We start from the raw sequence: 19225 nt of genomic DNA, 5'->3' as shown, positions 1-19225 counted from the left end.
GGAGGGATGAGGGATGGAGGGACAGAGGAACAGAGGGATGGAGGGACAGAGGGATGGAGGGGAGGGATGGAGGGATAGAGGGATGGAGGGATGATGGATGGAGGGAAGGAGGGATGAGGGATGGAGGAACAGAGGGATGGAGGGATGGAGCAGCCCCAGCAGCAGAGGGTTCGGGGGACCCCTGGGACACCCCGCGACAGTTCCTGCCTGGCCACGACGGGCACCAAGGGACAGCGGGGCACAAACTTGCCTCCCTCTGGAGAGGGGACGGGCAGAGAAGGGAGCAGAGATGCCCCAGGGCCCTCGGGCAGAGCCGGGGCTGGGAAGGAGTTAATTAATTAATTCCTGGGGGAATTGTCCGGGATCGGGGACCGGGGTCCTGCAGTCGCAGTTCTGCGATGACCGACGGCCGCGGGGACCAGGCTGACGGACGGTTCCCAGGGCGGTCCCCGGTGACAACCGGTCGGTGACAGTCCCGCCGGTGACAATCCCGTCGGTCGGTGCCAGTCCCATCGGTGCCAATCCCGTCGGTGCCAATCCCGTCGGTGACAATCCCGTCGGTGCCAATCCCGCCGGTGACAATCCCGTCGGTTGGTGCCAGTCCCATCGGTGACAATCCTGTCGGTGCCAATCCTGCCGGTGCCAGTCCCGCCGGTCGGTGCCAGTCCCGTCGGTGCCAATCCCGTCGGTGCCAATCCCGTCGGTGACAATCCCGTCGGTGCCAGTCCCGTCGGTGACAGCCCCATCGGCGCCAATCCCGTCGGTGCCAATCCCATCGGTGCCAATCCCGTTAATTGGCCCCCGGGCAGCGCCGGGGGGCCGCAGCGCCCGGCCCGCAGCGCTCGATGCTCCTGGGGCCAGAGCTGTAATTACCAGCCCGCTCGTTAGCACTAATTGGACTCGCCCAGGAAGGGAACCTGCTGGAAAAAACACAATAATCAAAGTTCAGTCGCTTTTAACTTTGACTTGTCGGAGAGCCCGGGAGGGCGCTGGGGCAGCAGGACAGTGGGGCCGGGGAGGGGCGGCTGCTGCCGCCGCCACACGTCCCAAAATTGGGCAGGGTGAGGGGCCAGGGCTGATGGCAGTGCCACACGTCCCAAAATTGGGCAGGGTGAGGTGCCAGGGCTGATGGCAGTGCCACACGTCCCAAACCTGGGCAGGGTGAGGGGCCGGGGCCGGTGGCAGTGTCACACACCCCAAACTTGGGCAGGATGAGTGTCCGGTGGCAGTGCCCACACCCCAAACCTGGCAGGGTGAGGGGCCGGTGGCAGTGTCACACACCCCAAACCTGGGCAGGGTGAGGGTTCAGGGACTGGTGGCAGTGTCACACACCCCAAACCTGGGCAGGGTGAGGGTTCAGGGACTGGTGGCAGTGTCACACACCCCAAACCTGGGCAGGGTGAGGGTTCAGGGCCGGTGGCAGTGTCACACACCCCAAACCTGGCAGGGTGAGGGTTCAGGGTCTGGGCCAGTGGCACTGTCCCCCTGGCAGGAGCAGGTCCCTGGGGCCAGGCCAGCTCGGCGCTGCTGTGTCACACGCCCCGCGGTGACCCCGGCAGGGGTGGCCGAGGTGGCTCCGGGGACGCTCTCGGGTCACATCCAGCCCCAGCCGTTCCTTAATTCCATGAGCAGCCCTCCAGCAGGAGTCTGGCCCTTCGGAGCTGCCCCTCTGCAAGGGCGGCTGCGGGGGTGTCCCTCTCTGCTGCCGAGTGACCGGGAGAAGGTCACTCTGGCACGCTGCTGAGCTGGTGATGGTGATGGTGATGGTGATGATGGTGATGGTGATGGTGATGGCGATGGTGATGATGATGGTGATAGTGATGGTGGTGATGGTGATGATGGTGATGGTGGTGATGATGATGCTGATGGTGATGGTGATGATGATGATGGTGATGGTGATGGTGGTGATGGTGATGGTGGTGATGGTGATGGTGATGGTGGTGATGGTGATGGTGATGGTGATGGTGATGGCGATGGTGATGATGATGATGCTGATGGTGATGGTGGTGATGGTGGTGATGATGATGCTGATGGTGATGGTGATGATGATGATGGTGATGGTGATGATGGTGATGGTGATGGTGGTGATGATGATGCTGATGGTGATGGTGATGGTGGTGATGGTGATGGTGGTGATGGTGATGGTGATGGTGGTGATGGTGATGGTGATGGTGATGGTGATTGTGATGGCGATGGTGATGATGATGATGCTGATGGTGATGGTGATGATGGTGATGGTGATGATGGTGATGGTGATGGTGATGATGGTGATGGTGGTGATGGTGATGGTGATGGTGATGGTGATGGCGATGGTGATGATGATGCTGATGGTGATGGTGATGATGGTGATGATGCTGATGGTGATGGTGATGATGGTGATGGTGATGATGATGATGGTGATGGTGATGGTGATGATGGTGACGCTCATGGTGCCAGGCTCTCTGCGAAGGAGCACAATAAATGGATGCCGCTCCCAGCCTCTCCCTGTGCCGGGGCGAGCAGCAGCCGGGCCGGGCCGTGCTGGAGCCCGGTGGTGACACTGGGCATGGCACTACGTGTGGGTGGCAGGAGGCCCCTCCTGGCCAGAAGGCAGCACTGTCACCGCGCTGCGGTGCCACCGCTTCGCTGTCACCTCTCTGCCACCTCTGCCACTTCCCTGCCACCCCCTGCCACCTCCCTGCACTGTCACCACCCCGCTGCCACCCCCTGCCACCTCCCTGCACTGTCACCACCCTGCTGCCACCTCCCTGCATTGCTGTCCCGTCTCCCTGTGCCACTCCCTTGCTGCCCCTGTCACCCCCCTGACCTGCCACCCTGTGCCCACTCTCGGGCATGGGCAGCAGCACGGGGGCTTCAGGCTGGGTTTGCATCCAGGACTTGCCTGAGGACAGCTCTGGGAACAGCCCTGAGCATGGGACTGAGCTCCTCTGACCCACGTCAGAACCACGGAATCACACAAGGTTTGGGCTGGAGGGACCCCAAATCCCACCCAGTGCCACCCCTGCCATGGGGACACCTCCCACTGTCCCAGGCTGCTCCAGCCCCAGTGTCCAACCTGGCCCTGGGCACTGCCAGGGATCCAGGGGCAGCCCCAGCTGCTCTGGGAATTCCATGCCAGCCCTGCCCACCCTGCCAGGGAACAATTCCCAATTCCCAATCTCCCATCCCACCCTGCCCTCTGGCAGTGGGAGCCATTCCCTGGCTCCTGTCCCTCCATCCTTGTCCCCAGTCCCTCTGCAGCTCTCCTGGAGCCCCTCCAGGCCCTGGCAGGGCTCTGAGCTCTCCCTGGAGCTTCTCCTCTCCAGGTGAGCCCCCCCAACTCTCCAGCCTCAGCTGATCCACGGAGCTCTCCTGGCCTTCAGTCAGGGTATCTGGGCTGTGGCTCACCTGTGGCAGGTCCCTGTGCCCACCTGGGCCCGGCTTAGGGGCACTCACGGCAATGGAAGAGCCAGGACCAGTGCCCAGGAACCTTCTGGTGCTGTTTGGCTCCCTTTGCTCCCAGCTGCTCGCTGGCCTGGCCAGGATGAGCCCCAGGAGGCCCTGCCCGTGTGACAGCTCCTTCGGTGTCCCACCCTCTGGTGGCAATCACGGGACCCCAGGACAAGAGCCAGGTGTGGATGAATGCTTGCTGTTGTGCCCGGCTGCTGCCGGGGATCCCTGTGCAGAGGAGGCTGTGGAGAGGCTGTGGAGCAGCCCCAGCTTCCATGGAAACCCAGCGAGCTCTCGGGGAGTCAGCTCCAGGGCCAGGCAGGAGCCTTCCCTGCAGGGCACAGGGTGGGAGCCGGGGCTGCAGAGCTGCCAGCCTGCCCCGAGGGGCTGGGGGCACACACAGGGGCAGAGGCTGGGGGGAAACCACGAGGGCTGGGGGGAAACCACACGGACTGCAGGGAAAAACAAGGATTGTGGAGGAACAGCACAATTTGGTGGAGCTGACAGGGTGTAAAAAAGCACCTGAGGCTGGCAGCCAGACTGGCAGACACTGTTAAACCCAGCATGAATCACAGCAGAGGACAAGAGACCTCTGGGCCAGGGAAAACCTCTTCACCTGAACATCCCCGGGTGGTGGCAGAGCTCTCCAGGAGGATCCGGCCAGAGGCCACCACCTCTGCTTGGTTTCCATTTCCATGTTTGCTCTTGGGGGCTGAGACTGCAGCGCTCGGAGTGCAAGCAAAGGGATGAGCTGCCAGCAGTGGGGCAGTGAACGGGCTTTGGGACCCCCCCTGTGCTGCACCCCTGACCCTGCAGCCCCGACCAGCCCTTCCCGGGGCACCCCTGACCCTGGGGCTGCTCTGAGCCCCGTCCCCGCTGTGCTCCAGGGGCACCCCTGACCCTGGGGCACTCTGAGCCTCGTCCTTGCTGTGCTCCAGGGGCACCCCTGACCCTGGGGCTGCTCTGAGCCCCAAACTCACTGTGCTCCAGGGGCACCCCTGACCCTGGGGCTGCTCTGAGCCCTGTCCCCGCTGTGCTCCAGGGGCACCCCTGACCCTGGGGCTGCTCTGAGCCCTGTCCCTGCTGTGCTCCAGGGGCACCCCTGACCCTGGGGCTGCTCTGAGCCCCAAACTCACTGTGCTCCAGGGGCACCCCTGACCCTGGGGCTGCTCTGAGCCCTGTCCCTGCTGTGCTCCAGGGGCACCCCTGACCCTGGGGCACTCTGAGCCCCGTCCCCTCTGTGCTCCAGGGGCACCCCTGACCCTGGGGCTGCTCTGAGCCCCAAACTCGCTGTGCTCCAGGGGCACCCCTGACCCTGGGGCACTCTGAGCCTCGTCCTTGCTGTGCTCCAGGGGCACCCCTGACCCTGGGGCTGCTCTGAGCCCTGTCCCCGCTGTGCTCCAGGGGCACCCCTGACCCTGGGGCTGCTCTGAGCCCCGAACTCGCTGTGTGGCCACGCCGCTGTCCCCCTGCCCTCGGCGGGGTGGCACGGTGGGAGCCCCAGTTAGGCAGGGCTGGAGCCACATGGCACGTGCCACTTTCCAGCCTGTGTCAGCTCCTCTGCGCCCAGGCCCAGCACCGAGGGAAGGGGCAGCTGCTCCAGAGGCAAGGCTCAGCAGGCTGCTCACGCCGTCCCCGAGGGCTCTAAAGTGATGCTGGCATGTCCAACCTCCCGGCCCCAACACTTCCCCAAACCTCTCCCTTCCTCTGCAGCAGTTTCACCCCTTCCACCCCTTAATCAGAGTATTTGCTTTGGTTTATGTCAATTTTAAGTATTTCATTATTTCCACAGTACCTTTGGTTGGGTTATCTTACTTGTGCCCTCCCCCTGCAGTCAGGAATTCTCCCTAAGGACTTTGGCTCTTTTGTTCTAATTACATTAATGTCATAATTAGCTCTCAGCCTGACTAACCCCAAGCACCCTCTGTGTGTAATGGTGTCTGTGCTGCTAACCCCCGTGCCAAACGGGGCTGGATTTCTCCCAGGCCGTGCTCCCTGTGACTGGGCCAGTAAATCAGGGAGTGGCGGGAGGTTTGGGCAGGGAGGGGAGGGACGGCTGGTGTCTCCAGGCTCCATCCTGCTCTGATTCCTGCAGGTCCTGCACTCGGACCCACGGCTCCCCCATCCCCTCGCCGCAGCACAGCCCTGGAGGAGCAGGGACCCAGCGAGGGGCTCTGCTCCCCCTCCTCAGCCCACTGGGGCCAAGCTGGGGTCCTGGGGGAGCCCGTGGCTGTCGCTCGGTGCTGAGCAGCTCAGAGCCTCCCTGGCCGGCGCAGGGATGCCCGCAGGAGCAGCCCCAGGCAGAGCTGCCCAGCTCACCCCTCAGCCTCAGCAGCACCGTCCAGGCCTTCAGCACTTCACTCCTGCAGGCTCTGAGCCCGGGCCCAAATTAACGAGCAGCTCCACGTCCCCACACCTACAAGGTGTTGCTGTGCGTGGGGACGAGGCTCGTGGGGAAGCAGGAGCGAGCGGCAGCTGCCACATGAATATTAAAGCCAAAGAGCTGCTCGGCAATATTTTATGCTTTTACTGAGTTTGACTTCTATACTTGTGGGAAAAAAAAAAAAAAAATCCTGGGCAATGCAAGGACTCCAGGGAATTAGTATCTTCCCCCAGCATAAAAGCCTCATTTTTTATGGAACATAAATGAGTTCTGTGCAGACAAGGAGGTCTGGGAGCATCTTGCTCTATTTGCCAGCTGATATTTCTAAGTGTCTACAGAAAGTTGGGAGGACCACGAAGTGATGCATAAAGAAATTGTAATTTTTCAAATAGGAAAATAGATGGGAAAGGGCCTGGGAGTGGGGGAGAGCTCCGTGTTTGCCTGCTGCATTGCGGATGCAGAGTTAAGGATCTCCATTAGGCTTTGCTCCCACAAATTAAGAAGCATCAAACACGTAGAGGTAAAAAGGCAAGGAAAGAAGTCAGACATCTTACAGCTCCAAGTCAGGGCTCTGGGAGAATTCCCGGGCAGAGCCCAGAGCTTCAGCGGCGGGGTGAAACCTGGAGCCAAGGGCTGCCCCCACCCCGGGGCAGGAGGGGTTTCGGGTGGCCTTGGCAATGGGGCAGAGCCCCAAATGCACCGTGTGACCCAGCCAAAAGCTGGGGAAGTTCCAACTTCACGGGGAGCAGGACAGATTCCGGAGGGGCACGTCCCAGAGCATCCCTGCCCGGAGGAAATGAGGATTTAGGAGCAGGCTCGGGGCAGCTCTTGCCATATCCCTGGATCCTGGCTGCAGGCACACGCTCCCGGGGCCGTGCCGAGCCGGGCTGCTCCCATGCCAGGCTCCTGGCACGGCTGGGACAGGCTCCCTGTTCCCTAGCATGGCTGGGACAGGCTCCCTGTTCCCTGGCACGGCTGGGACAGGCTCCCTGTTCCCTGGCACGGCTGGGACAGGCTCCCTGTTCCCTGGCATGGCTGGGACAGGCTCCCTGTTCCCTGGCACGGCTGGGACAGGCTCCCTGTTCCCTGGCATGGCTGGGACAGGCTCCCTGTTCCCTGGCATGGCTGGGACAGGCTCCCTGTTCCCTGGCACGGCGGGGACAGGTTCCCTGTTCCCTGGCACGGCGGGGACAGGCTCCCTGTTCCCTGGCACAGCTGGTACATGTTCCCTGTTCCCTGGCACGGCTGGGACAGGCTCCCTGTTCCCTGGCACGGCGGGGACAGGTTCCCTGTTCCCTGGCACGGCAGGGACAGGCTCCCTGTTCCCTGGCACGGCTGGGACAGGCTCCCTGTTCCCTGGCACGGCTGGTACATGTTCCCTGTTCCCTGGCACGGCTGGGACAGGCTCCCTGTTCCCTGGCACGGCTGGTACATGTTCCCTGTTCCCTGGCATGGCTGGGACAGGCTCCCTGTTCCCTGGCACGGCTGGGACAGGCTCCCTGTTCCCTGGCACGGCAGGAACAGGCTCCCTGTTCCCTGGCACTGCAGGGACAGGCTCCCTGTTCCCTGGCACTGCGGGGACAGGCTCCCTGTTCCCTGGCACTGCGGGGACAGGCTCCCTGTTCCCTGGCACCACAGCAGCTTTCCCTGGCCTGGGCTCCTGGCGTGCCCGTCCCCTGAGCCTGCGGAGCACCGGCACAGCGCAGGATCCCATGGGCTGCGGGCTCAGGGCTGGACACCGTGGGTACGTCCTGACAGACAGACAGACAGACAGATAGACAGACAGACAGACAGCTTCCCGTACTGCGCAGCTTTCACCTCTGGGAGAATTTCCCAGGAATGAGTTGAAGCTAGCAGACAGGAGAGCTCCGGGCTCGGGAGCAGCAGGAATACACGAAGCTGCCAGGGCCACGGGGCTTGGAGAGAAACGCTGGGAAGGGCTGTGGTACACGGGAGCTGCTGCCACCCAGGACGGACAGGGGGACACGGACAGGAGTTACCCTGGCAGCTCCTGCTGGGACCACTCACCCAGAGGGGATGAAGTTCAAGCCTCCCGTGGACACGTCCCACACAGCTGGAGATGGAAGAGCTCCCACCTTCCACAAATGTCCCCTCCTTGGCCCTCTGCAATGGACCTGGAGGGGCTGGAGCATGTCCAGGGCAGGGAACGGAGCTGGGAAGGGGCTGGAGAGTTCCTGAGGGAGCTGGGAAGGGGCTGGAGAGTTCCTGAGGGAGCTGGGAAGGGGCTGGAGAGTTCCTGAGGGAGCTGGGAAGGGAATGGAGAGTTCCTGAGGGAGCTGGGAAGGGGCTGGAGAGTTCCTGAGGGAGCTGGGAAGGGGCTGAGCTGGAGCAAAGGAGGCTCAGGGGGACCTTGTGGCTCTCACAGCTCCTGCCAGGAGGGGACAGCCGGGGGGTCGGGCTCTGCTCCAGGAACAGGGACAGGAGGAGAGGGAACGGCCTCAGGCTGGGCCAGGGCAGGCTCAGCTGGGACAGCAGCAGCAATTTCCCCCTGGAAAGGGTGCTCAGGCCCTGGCAGGGGCTGCCCAGGGAGCTTTGCAGTGCCCATCCCTGCAGGTGTCCCCTGGAGGTGGCACTGTGAAACCGCGATGTGCCGGATGCCCACAGCCAGCCCTGCTCGGGAAGGGCTGGGTTAGGTGTGGGGAGGTCAGGGAAGGACATTCGGGGAGGTTCGGGGACGTTTGGGGAGGTCAGAGGAGGTTTGGGGAGGTCAGAGGAGGTTTCAGGGGTTCGGGGAGGTTCGGGGACATTTGGGGAGGTCAGAGGAGGTTTGGGGAGGTCAGAGGAGGTTCGGGGAGGTCAGAGGAGGTTTCGGGAGGTCAGAGGAGGTTTGGGCAGGTCAGAGGAGTTTCAGGGAGGTCAGAGGAGGTTCGGGGAGGTCAGAGGAGGTTTCAGGGGTTCGGGGACATTCGGGACACCCGCGGGGGGCGCGCTCCCGACGGCGCCCGCGACACCAGCGCCCCCCGGCGGCGGCGCTCGGAACTGCAGGACCCGCACCGGCACCGGGATCGAGGGGACAGAACCGGGACAGAACCGGGGATCGATGGGCCAGAACCGGGCCAGAACCGGGGATCGATGGGCCAGAACCGGGGATCGATGGGCCAGAACCGGGGATCGATGGGCCAGAACCGGGACAGAACCGGGGATCGATGGGCCAGAACCGGGGATCGATGGGCCAGAACCGGGGATCGATGGGCCAGAACCGGGACAGAACCAGGGATCGATGGGCCAGAACCGGGACAGAACCGGGGATCGATGGGCCAGAACCGGGACAGAACCGGGGATCGATGGGCCAGAACTGGGGATCGATGGGCAAGAACCGGGCCAGAACTGGGGATCGATGGGACAGAACCGGGGATCAATGGGCCAGAACCGGGGATCGATGGGACAGAACTGGGTCAGAACCGGGGACCGTTGGGACAGAACCGGGCCAGAACCGGGGATCGATGGGCCAGAACCGGGGATCGAGTGCTGGGCCAGAACCGGGGCAGAAGCGGGCCGGTTCCGGTTGCCCCGCTGGGACGTCCATGCCGGTTTGCTGGGCCAGAGCCGGGGCAGAAGCGGGCCGGTGCCGTTTGCCGGTTGCGGTCCCCGCTCGGTGAAGGATGGATCGCTGCCTCGGCTGCTCCCCGCACATCCCCGCCGTGCCCGCAGCGTTTCCTCCGGGCAGCTCCATCCGGCACCGCCCTCGCCCGCGGGCTCCCGAGCAGACCCCGCTGTGCGCGGACGTGGCCCCTCGCTGTCCTCCGTCCTTCCCCTGCCACCCGCAGCCCTGCACAGCCCGGCAGGGACGCAGGGACAGCTTCTCCTGCTCTGCGACACGGAGATGCACCTGCAGCCCCGGAGCTGCTCCTGCCCTTGCAGCGCTTTTGGATCCACGAGATGAGCTGGCAGTCGGCTTCCCCGGAAGTCCAGCAGGTTCTTGATTAGGATGGGGCTGGTTATCTGTTGTATTTATTGCCTCAGAGGCTGCCTGAGGGCGTGGTCAGGGTGTTAGAAAGGGAATAAAGAGCAAAAGTTGATGGGATGGAGATTCAGCCTCTACCTCAACTGTGCACTGGCTCAGCCTCTTGGGCCTGCTGCAGGTGGCATTTGAAGGGGCCTGCAAGAGAGATGGAGAATGAGGAATGGAGAGATGGGACAACAGGGAATGGCTCCCACTGCCAGAGGGCAGGGCTGGGTGGGAGATTGGGAACTGGGAATTGTTCCCTGGCAGGGTGGGCAGGGCTGGGATGGAATTCCCAGATTCCCCTGGATCCCTGGCAGTGCCCAAGGCCAGGTTGGACACCAGGGCTGGAGCAGCCTGGCACAGTGGAAGGTGTCCCTGCCATGGCAGGGGTGGCACTGGGTGGGATTTAAAAGGTCCTTTTCAAGTGAAAGCGTTCCATGATTCTGTGACCAGGCTGGGCCCCAGGCACTCTCCTGGCCAGGAGATCAGCAGCTCCAGCTGGCAGGTGAGAGCTTCTTCTTCATGTTTCAAAGAACACTGAGGAGCTGCCCTGCTGGCCTGGCATGCACAGAACCCGGGTTCTCCTGCCTGGCACAGTGCAGACCATCACCAGTCTGGTTTTCTTCGGCACCTTTTAGCCCCCGCATTCAGTGGGAGGTGGGGAGGGCTGGGCTTTGCTGGGAGCCTGTCCCTGCCCAGCTGCAGTGACACCCAGCGAGCCGCAGCCAGCAGGGACACCGGGCTGGAGTCTGGCACAGCCCTGAGTCCTGGACCCTGCCCTGCAGGCCTGGAACCTCTAAAAATGTCTGAGAGACATTTTGAGTTCCAACACTGCAGGAACCAGCCACGGGTTTGAGTCCAGCTCAGCACAGGGCTCTCTCCACACTGAGAGCTGCACCACAAACGCTGGCACGGTTCCCCTGGGGAGTGCCTGACGTGACCAACTCCCACCCAGCAAGAAAGCCATGCCACGGAGTTCCAGAACGAGCAGTGGCATCACTGTGTAATCACAGAGTGGTTTGGGTTGGGAGGGACCTTAAAACCCATCTCATTCCAATCCCCCTGCCATGGCTAGGAACACCTTCCCGCATCCCTGGAGGGACGGGGGGCAGAGTTGAAAGGGTGAAAGTAAGACACTCATGGGTTTTGGCAATTTATTAATGAGAAATGAATTCCAAGGCTTGGAGGGCGATGTCCACAGCCCCGCTAGTCAATGTACCTCACTGTCACCAGGGGGCTGGCGAAGCGCACGCGGTGGCTGCGGCGGCGCTGCATGTGCCGCGTCCAGCAGCCCACCACGAGCTCCCTCAGGGAGGAGCAGAGCCCCAGGAGGCCGCATCCTGCCCCCCTGCCACCGTCCCCGGGCTCCCGCTGCCGGGGCCTGGGCAGCGAACGGGACGCCCTGCCCCGCGCAGCGGTGCCGGTCCTGCCCGGCCCCGGCGCGCCGATGCTGTGCCTTGGTGCCCTGGGGCCGAAGCTCTGCCCTTCTCCAGGGGGCAGGAACCGGTCCATGGCCGGGGAGCTGCTGCCTCGTCCAGGAACGTGCTGCTCCAGCTCCAGGAACGTGCTCCTGCCTCGTCTCCTGGCCTTGGCTTTGTCCTTCCTGGCCGTGCCGTGCGTGCCCGCCGTGGGCCGCTCCTCCCGGGGGCCCTGCGGCGCCTCTCTGCCCCCCAGCAGCCCCGGCTCCACGGGCCCCTCAGGCTGGGCCGCCCCGCAGCCCCTCGGCATCCTCGGCCGCCGGGGCAGCCGCGCCTCCAGCTCCCCGCGGCGCTCCTCCAAGGGCGCCGGGGAGCTTTGGGCGAACCTTGGCTGCAGGTCTTGGGGCACCCCATGGCACCATCCCTGGAGCTCCAGGTCACCAGCACAGGCTGGTGAGGAGGCTCCCCTGTGACCTGCGGGGTCCCAGTGATGGAAATCCAACCCTGGTGGGGTGGCAGAGGCCGAGGCTGTTGGCTGCCAAGACACTGCCAGACTGTTGTGCCCAGCACTGTCTGCTCCTGTGGGGCCCCTTTTATAGCCTGGCAGTCTGGCAGAGTCCCCTGTGTGACATCATGGAGCAGCCAGAACCCTCTTTGTGACAATGTGGGGCAGTCAGAAATCCCTCTGGGACACCCAGGAGCCCAGGGGAGAGCCCTGGCAGCCTTGGGCACAGGGCTGTGAGAAAGACACTCGTGAGAGAATAGAAACAAATTACAAAAAACAAGAAAAGAGACAAGAAGAAGAAGTGCTGTGATGCGGGGAGGCTCTCCTGGGCGCAGAGAGCACCCAAGGAGGAGTTTGGGGTTCTCAGGGAAGCAAGGAGGGAGGCAGCAGGAATGGAGAGGGATGGCCTTTGGAATAAGGGGCAGCAAAGCAGGAGGTGACAAGGATGTCCTGAAGTCCTGCAGGGGAAACGAGACGGGCCAAAGCCCCGCTAGAACTTAATGTGCTGCTGCTGTGAAAGACACTAAACGTGACTTTTACAAATACCACCTCAGCTTTGGTTTGGTTTTGTTGGGGGATTTTTTTTTGGTTGGTTTTTTTTCATTGCTGAGAGGAAACACTGAGGCAAAGAAATGAGGAAAAGTCTGAGGTACGCAGGGATCAGGCCTGGAGAACGTGGGTTTGGGAGAGCCAGGTCCTGCCTGAGCAAGCTGCTCCCTTCCAGGCCGGGCTGGGCAGGGCTGGGCAGGGCTGGGCTGGGCTGGGCATGTGCCAGTGGCTGGGCCAGCTGCAGATGCTCCGCATGGGCACGGGCATGGACACAGCAACGGACATGTGAGTGGGCACGGGCACAGACAGACACAGGCATGGACACGAGCATGGGCACGGGCACAGGCAGGGGCACGGACATGGACATGGGCACGGACATGGACACGGCCATGATCACAGGCACAGGCATGGACACGGACAAGGACATGGACATGACAATGGACACAGCAGTGGGCACGGACACAGACATAGACATGGGCATGGACATGGGCATGGGCACAGGCACAGACATGGACACGGACATGGACACGGGCATGGACACAGATGTGGACACGGACATGGACACGAACGTGGACACGGACATGGGCACGGATGTGGACATGGACATGGGCACGGATGTGGACACGGACACAGGCATGGGCATGGACATGGGCATGGACACGGCCACGGCCACAGCCTGGACACCGCCGCGTTGCGTTCCTGCGGCTCTGCCCGCGGGGGCAGCGGCTCAGCGGCGGCGGCAGCAGCGCAGAGGGAGGCGGCGGCTGCACCAGGCTGCCAGGCACCCCGCGAGCCGGGCATGGAGCTTGCCCAGCGCCCGGCCCGGCTCCCGGTCCCGGCCCGGGGGCAGCGGCAGCGGCCGTGGCGCGGGGGGCAGCACCGGGCCCCACCAGGGGTCTGCGCTCTGGATGCTGAAGGTCAGCCCCAGCGAGCTGCTGCTGCTGCTGCTGCCGCTGCCCTCCGAGCCCGCGGCCTCGGCGATCTGCACGTCCCCGGGGATGAACCAGGCCATGGCCGTGCAGCCGCGGTCACACTCCGGCTCCGGGGCGCTGCCGCTGCCTCTTCTCCCGGCCTTGGCTTTGTCCTTCTTGGTCACGCCGTCCGTGCCCGCCGTGGGCCGCTCCTCCCGGGGGCCCTGCGGCGCCTCTCTGCCCCCCAGCAGCCCCGGCTCCGTGGGCCCCTCGGGCCGGGCCGCCCTGCAGCCCCTCGGCATCCTCGGCCACTGGGACAGCTGTGCCTCCAGCTCCCCGCGGCGCTCCTCGAAGAGCGCCTGGGAGTCCTGGCAGCTCCGGATGAACCTTGGGAAACGCCTCCTGGAGCTCATGGAACGGCGTGGGGAGCTGCCATGGGGCAGCTCCATCTCTGCTGATCTCCGTGCTCTGCCCACGTTGCTCTGCCCCTCCGGCCGGCCGCTCACTGCGCTCGCGTGCTTTGAGTTCTGACGGATCCTCTGCAAGAACCCCAGACGGGCGAGACAAGAGCAGCTCCCCAGAATGCACCACATTGTCCTGCCACGCATGCCACACCAACACACCCCAAATCCACACAGCCCAGCCCAGCCCACACAGCAGATCAGAGGCCACCTACCCATAGACACTTGTCCCGTAGCATGACAATGACCAGGATGAGCTGCAGCACCACCATCGTGACTGCCACCAGCTCACCCAGGGTGAAGATGCTGAGGAGCTCCATGGCACCATCCCGGTCACCAGCACAGGTTGGTGAAGAGGTTCCCCGGTGACCTGCGGGGCCCCAGTGAAGGGTCCCCAACCCAGCTGGGGTGGCAGAGGCCCTGGTGATGCCCGTCTGCGGTGTCACAGCATCCCATGGCCCCTTTTATACCCCAGCAGGTGGGCAGAGGCCCTTTGTGACAGTGTGGGGCAGCAAGAGCCCCGTGTGTGACATCACAGGACAGGCAGACCACGGGGACATGCCCACGTGCTGGGTTATCCAAGTGGAGCCGTGGGGCTGCCCAGGAGCACACAGGTGGTGCTGGGCAGCTGCAGCCCCCACGGCAGCTCCCCACGCAGCTCCATGAGCTCCTGGAGGTGTTCCCAAGGTTCATCTGGAGCTGCTGGGACTTCTTGTTTTCCCTCCAGGACTTCAGGATCCTTGTCACCTCCTGCTTTGCTGCCCCTTCTTCCAAAGGCCATCTCTCTCCATTCCTGCTGCCTCCCTCCTTGCTTCCCCAAGAATCCTAAACTCCTCCTTGGGTGCTCTCTGTGCCCAGGAGAGCCTCTCCCCATCACAGCACCCATCAGTCCTGGAGAGTTTATCACCTTCCCCTTCCCTTCCCTTCCCTTCCCTTCCCTTCCCTTCCCTTCCCTTCCCTTCCCTTCCCTTCCCTTCCCTTCCCTTCCCTTCCCTTCCCTTCCCTTCCCTTCCCTTCCCTTCCCTTCCCTTCCCTTCCCGGAGCTGGGCAGGGTTCCCCGAGGCTGCCCAGGGCCGGTGGCTGCCCCAGCCTGGGCTGGGTGGGCACTGATGGACGAGGCACCAGCCCGCCCTGGCCAGGCTGGGCCGCATCTCCAGAGCTCCTGCCGGCCCCGCGCTCCTTCCTGGGGGAAGCCCCACGCCCCTCTCGTGGGGAGCCCCACGCCCCTCTCGTGGGGAGCCCCACGCCCCTCTCGTGGGGAGCCCCACGCCTCTCTCGTGGGGAGGCCCACGCCTCTCTCGTGGGGAGACCCATCCCTCAGCCAAGGCTCAGGGCCGGTCCCCCCACCCCTCCCAGGGCCACCCTCAGCCAGGAACACCCTTGTCCCAGGCAGCAGGGGCCGGAGACGCGTTCCACGGTTTATTTCCAGGTGGATTTCTCAGGTGCAGGATGCCACAGGGGACGTGGGTGCCCACTCTGGTGCAGCCGGACAGGGGCTGGCACCCCTCAGCCCTGCACTGGGGGTGCCACGCTCAGCACCTCCTCCCCAGGGACGGTGCAGCTCCCGCCCCGCAGCTCGGGGAGACCGGGGGCATTCGTGTCTCCCTCAGGAGACCCCCGAGCCGTCCCCGGGGCTTCGCAGCGCCGGCTCCGCAGAGCCTCAGGCAGCGTTGCCCAGGACCAGCACGCTCATGAGGAAGACCATGAGGAAGAAGACCCACATGAAGAAGCGGTCCATCACCTTGGCCACCTTCTTCCACTCGCCGGTGCGGCGCTGGTTGGCGCGGTGGCGGCGGAAGCAGCCGGCGAGGTACCCCACGTTCCTCAGCAGGGCGTCGTGGTGGCACAGGCAGTGGTCCCAGGGGCAGCCCCGCACCTCCGTGCCCACCTGCCCCTCCCCGGGGCGCTGCCCCGCTCCCCCGGCATCCCCCGCAGCCGCCCGCCCGCCCGGGGCCCGCGGGGGGCTCTTGCAGCTCTCGCCCACCTCGCGGACGCAGCAGAGCCGCGCCAGGTGCTGCAGGATGAGCCGGCGCGCCCAGGGCGGCACGGGCCGGGCCCCCGGCCCGCAGTGGTGCACGTTCATGATGAAGATGGTGAGCGCCGTGGAGGCCGTGATCATGGTCATGGTGGCGATGTAGTACTTCCCTGTGGGGCAGCGGGCGCTGGCAGGGGGCACGGGGGTCCCCGGCTCCCCCCGTGCCGAGCCCTGCCCCAGCCCCGGCACGGCGCCCGGCGCTGCGCTCACCGATGAGCGGGACGCTCTCCGAGGGGGGCATGCTCTCGGCCACCAGCAGCTGGAACACGGTGAGGGCCAGCAGCACCGTCACCCCCAGCGACACCTTCTCCCCCGAGTCGGCCGGCAGGTAGAAGCCCAGCGGCGCCAGGAAGGAGACCATGATGCAGGGCAGGAGCAGGTTGAAGATGTAGAAGGAGGCGCGGCGGCGCAGGAGCAGGGTGTAGGTGACGTCGGGGTAGGGCTCGGAGCAGCAGCCGTAGGTGACGACGTTCCTCGTGGCCGGCATGCCCAGCACCTCCCACTCCACGTTCTCCACGAAGTCCGTCAGGTCCCCGCTGTCCAGCTGGTTGCGGAGGTCGATCTGGTTCCCGTTGTAGGTCCAGGAGCCGAAGGTGAGGCGGCACCGCTGCCCGTCGAAGGGGAAGTAGGACACGTCCACCTTGCAGGAGCTCTTGGTGATGGCGGGCGAGTCCCACATGATGTGCCCGTCGGAGCGCAGCACCACGTTGGTCTCCATGGAGCCGCCGAAGTGCTCATCGGCGCTGGGCAGGGAGGGTGCCCGTGGGGCCACATCCCCTCCCTGTGCCGCCCCTGGCTGTCCCCTCCTGCTGGGGCCAGCCCCGGGCACACCGGGCCGCTGCCAGCACCCCGCCCCTCATCCCCCTGCACCTCCCCTCCAGGAGCCTCCCGCCCCGGCCCGAGGCTGGCAGCGCCGCGCAGCCCCCGGCCCCAGCCGGGCCCCCGGGCCCGGAGCGGCCGCGGGGCCAACACAACGCACTTGTTGTAGAGGATGATGTCCGGCCGCCAGACGTAGCTGCTGGGGATGCGGATGCTGTCGATGCCGCCGTACTCGTCCTTGTCCCAGGTGAGGTGCGCGTCCAGCCAGGTCTGGCGGACCCACAGGTAGCAGGTGAGGACCTGGTTCCTCTCGTCCTGCCGAGGGGAGAGGGTGGGCGTGGGGCGATGGACCCCGGGGCCACCCCCTCCCCCCGGCCCCCAGCCCGGTGGCCTCTCCGGGTGCCCCGCGGAGCTGAGCTGGATTCGAGGGGGTCGTGCTGGTTTTGGGGGGACGGGGCTGTCTGCAAAGGGCTCTGAGCTGACTCGAGGCCACCTGGGCTGCTTTGCGGACGGACCCGGGCTGGTTCCAAGGGTCGAGCAGGAGCCGCTGCGGGGAGCAGGGCGCGGGGCTCACCATGTCGATGATCTGGGCCAAGGTGACCTTGAGGGTGACGTTGAGCGCCCGGTCCGTGTCCTCCACGGGGCGCAGGGCGCTGGAGTAGTTGGCGAAGAGGTCGTGGAGCAGTTTGTAGGCGAACCTTCCCGGCGCCCCCCGGCAGCCTGGGGACACCCGGAGCGGGGCTCGGAGGGGCCGGGGTGCAGCCCCGAGGGATCCCCAGGACCCGGGGAGGGACCCTGCGGCAGCTGGGAGGGACGGGGGAGCACGGCGGGACCCCCGCCCCTCCTCGCCGCCAGCCCAGCGCCCGGCCCCGGGATTCCCTGCGTGCGGGGCGACGCTGTCCCGGGCACCGGGGCCGCCCCCCGCTCCCGGGGGAGGGTCCGCGTCCCTCGAGCCCCCCCGCTCACCCGGGGCCGGGAGGACGCCGGCGAGGCAGAGGGCGAGGCACAGGCGAGCTGCGGGCTCCATCCCGCCGCAGGTGCGGGACACGGCGCTGACGTCAGGCGGGGACAGGGCGGGGGGGCACGGCCCCAGCGCCCTCGGCGAGGGGTCCCGGTGCGCGACCCCCGCCGGCCCCGGCTGGGGGCGGGCAGGGCGCGATGGGCTCCGGGTGCGGCCTGGCCCCGCGGGGATGGGTTTGGGCGGCGCGGGTGGCAGCCGCGCGGTGCTGTCACCTGCCCCAGCGCGGGGACACCGCACCCGCGGGCGGCCACACCGCCGGCCGGAGGAGCCGCCCCGGAGTGCAGCGAGCGCCCTGCACAGCAAGGGACATCCCGCTCTCCGGTGTCGGGAAAGAGCGAGGGAAGGGGCAGATCGTTCCCGTTCGGTGGGAGGAAAATCCCGAGAGGTGAGGGAGCCAGGACACAAAGCAGCGAGGGGCAGGGGTGCCGGAGCATCCCCCAGCTCCAGCCCCGGGGAATCCACCGGCTCCTCTCCCCCGGCGCCTCCTGGCACCTTTCCCACGCCGAGCCCCGGTGGCGGCAGATGCCGAGCGGTTTTGAGGCCGGAGGTTTTGTTTCCAGGCGGTGAATTATTCATCCCAGCCCGTCCCGCCCGGGCCGGGGCTGCTCAGGCCCAATTACAGTAATGGAAGGAGGCAAAGCCGCAGTGACCCGGCCCCTGCACACAGCCAGTGTCACCTGAACGTGCCAGCGGCCAGGGACACCTCCCACTGTGCCAGGCTGCTCCAGCCCCAGTGTCCAGCCTGGCCTTGGGCACTGCCAGGGATCCAGGGGCAGCCCCAGCTGCTCTGGGCACCTGTGCCAGGGCTGCCCATCCTGCCAGGGAACAATTCCCAATTCCCAACCTCCCATCCAGCCCTGCCCTCTGGCAGTGGGAGCCATTCCCTGGGTCCCTCTCCAGCCCTTCTACACGAGCCCTTTCAGTACCCAAAGGCCACAATCTGGTTTAGCTGGGTTGCCCACACTCTGTCCTGGAGACCAATGATGTTTCCTCCCAAGATTCTGAAGGAGCCCACCCTGATCACCACCGAAGGCAAGGTGGGATTGTATCACACATTCCTGGGCTGTCCTTTCTCCCCATCCACCCAGCCCAACCACTCTGGGGTGACGCAGCAAAGGACACACAGCTACAAACCCAACCCTGCCCTAAAAAGCAAAGGAACCCATGGGAGTACTATAAACATTTTATTTGTGGTTTTCAAAAAGACAGGAAAATAATCTAGAGCATTTATTTATATTTTTTTGATAAAAACCTTCCGATACTCCTCATGCACGAAGACCTTCGGTGCGCCCGGGCGGCGCCGGGGCCGGGCGCGGAGCCGGTTCCGACGGGCGGCTCCGCCCGGCTGCGAGTCCCGCGGCGAGTCCGGCTTGGTCGCGGCCGGCCGGGCGGGCGGTCAGTGCGCGGCCAGCGCCAGCTCGCGCAGGTAGGCCTGGGTGAGCCCGCGCAGCTCCTCCAGCGCGTAGTCCTCGGGCATGGGCAGGCGGCCGATGTGCGGGGCCAGCAGCCGCAGGGGCACGCGCGGCTCCGCGGGCTCGGGGCCCGGCTCGGGGCCCTGCTGCAGGCTCAGCACCACCCGCAGCACGTTGGCCACACGCTTCGCCATGTCTGCAAGAGCGGGGACAGCGGCTCTGCCCGCGCTCCGCCCCGGGAGCGCTCGCAGCAAGCCCGGGGGCGGGGGCAGCTCGGCAGTGAAGGCAGCGCAGCCACAGGGGGAGAGGAAACGG

General features: G+C 65.2%; 5 protein-coding genes across 11 annotated transcripts in view; all 5 read right to left on the bottom strand.

The window, feature by feature from the left end:
* Positions 1-1420: 1420 nt before the first annotated feature.
* On the bottom strand, positions 1421-8563 carry LOC146768867 (uncharacterized). The gene is made up of 2 exons (XM_085587927.1): positions 7841-8563; positions 1421-2441 (listed from the first exon to the last, which is right to left on the bottom strand). The coding sequence occupies exons 1-2, from the start codon at positions 7963-7965 to the stop codon at positions 1457-1459; spliced, it is 1110 nt and encodes a 369-aa protein (XP_085444053.1). The 5' UTR covers positions 7966-8563; the 3' UTR covers positions 1421-1456.
* Positions 8564-10969: 2406 nt separating this feature from the next.
* LOC146768866 (uncharacterized) lies at positions 10970-12906 on the bottom strand. Its single transcript, XM_085588557.1, has 2 exons — positions 12535-12906; positions 10970-11732 (listed from the first exon to the last, which is right to left on the bottom strand). Exons 1-2 carry the CDS (start codon positions 12904-12906, stop codon positions 10986-10988), a joined length of 1119 nt encoding a protein of 372 aa, XP_085444683.1. The 3' UTR covers positions 10970-10985.
* LOC146768865 (uncharacterized) lies at positions 11706-14570 on the bottom strand. Its single transcript, XM_085587970.1, has 2 exons — positions 13839-14570; positions 11706-13701 (listed from the first exon to the last, which is right to left on the bottom strand). Exons 1-2 carry the CDS (start codon positions 13941-13943, stop codon positions 12979-12981), a joined length of 828 nt encoding a protein of 275 aa, XP_085444096.1. The 5' UTR covers positions 13944-14570; the 3' UTR covers positions 11706-12978.
* A 459-nt stretch (positions 14571-15029) lies between these two features.
* Positions 15030-18520, bottom strand: CHRNA10 (cholinergic receptor nicotinic alpha 10 subunit). Its single transcript, XM_085587886.1, has 5 exons — positions 17444-18520; positions 17052-17197; positions 16638-16792; positions 15869-16401; positions 15030-15768 (listed from the first exon to the last, which is right to left on the bottom strand). The coding sequence occupies exons 1-5, from the start codon at positions 18072-18074 to the stop codon at positions 15284-15286; spliced, it is 1950 nt and encodes a 649-aa protein (XP_085444012.1). The 5' UTR covers positions 18075-18520; the 3' UTR covers positions 15030-15283.
* A 149-nt stretch (positions 18521-18669) lies between these two features.
* NUP98 (nucleoporin 98 and 96 precursor) overlaps positions 18670-19225 on the bottom strand; it is a 35286-nt gene continuing 34730 nt past the window's right edge. For all 7 annotated transcript variants that reach the window (XM_085587732.1, XM_085587750.1, XM_085587755.1 and 4 more), the window contains one exon: positions 18670-19106. In XM_085587732.1, the coding sequence (XP_085443858.1) occupies positions 18895-19106 (212 nt within the window). In that variant the 3' untranslated portion in view covers positions 18670-18894. The remainder of the gene's footprint in view (positions 19107-19225) is intronic.

Source organism: Lonchura striata, chromosome 1 (assembly GCF_050655825.1).
Source record: "Lonchura striata isolate lonStrDom1 chromosome 1, ASM5065582v1, whole genome shotgun sequence".
NCBI lineage: Eukaryota > Metazoa > Chordata > Aves > Passeriformes > Estrildidae > Lonchura > Lonchura striata.
Note: the sequence above shows the minus strand (reverse complement) of the source record. Positions and strands in the feature narration are given on the sequence as shown.

Coding starts and splice junctions, on each gene's coding strand:
- CHRNA10 (XM_085587886.1), bottom strand. CDS start 18,074: ATGAATAATTCACCGCCTGGAAACAAAACCTCCGGCCTCAAAACCGCT. Junction 17,198..17,443: donor CGGCGTCCTCCCGGCCCCGG/GTGAGCGGGGGG, acceptor GGGTGTCCCCAG/GCTGCCGGGGGGCGCCGGGA. Junction 16,402..16,637: donor GACATCATCCTCTACAACAA/GTGCGTTGTGTT, acceptor CTCCCTGCCCAG/CGCCGATGAGCACTTCGGCG.
- LOC146768867 (XM_085587927.1), bottom strand. CDS start 7,965: ATGCTCCAGCCCCTCCAGGTCCATTGCAGAGGGCCAAGGAGGGGACAT. Junction 2,442..7,840: donor TTGAACTTCATCCCCTCTGG/GTGAGTGGTCCC, acceptor GCTCCTTCGCAG/AGAGCCTGGCACCATGAGCG.
- LOC146768865 (XM_085587970.1), bottom strand. CDS start 13,943: ATGGAGCTCCTCAGCATCTTCACCCTGGGTGAGCTGGTGGCAGTCACG. Junction 13,702..13,838: donor TACGGGACAAGTGTCTATGG/GTAGGTGGCCTC, acceptor GGGTTCTTGCAG/AGGATCCGTCAGAACTCAAA.
- LOC146768866 (XM_085588557.1), bottom strand. CDS start 12,906: ATGCCCATGTCCATGCCCATGCCTGTGTCCGTGTCCACATCCGTGCCC. Junction 11,733..12,534: donor GTGCCCGTGCCCACTCACAT/GTCCGTTGCTGT, acceptor GTGTCTTGGCAG/CCAACAGCCTCGGCCTCTGC.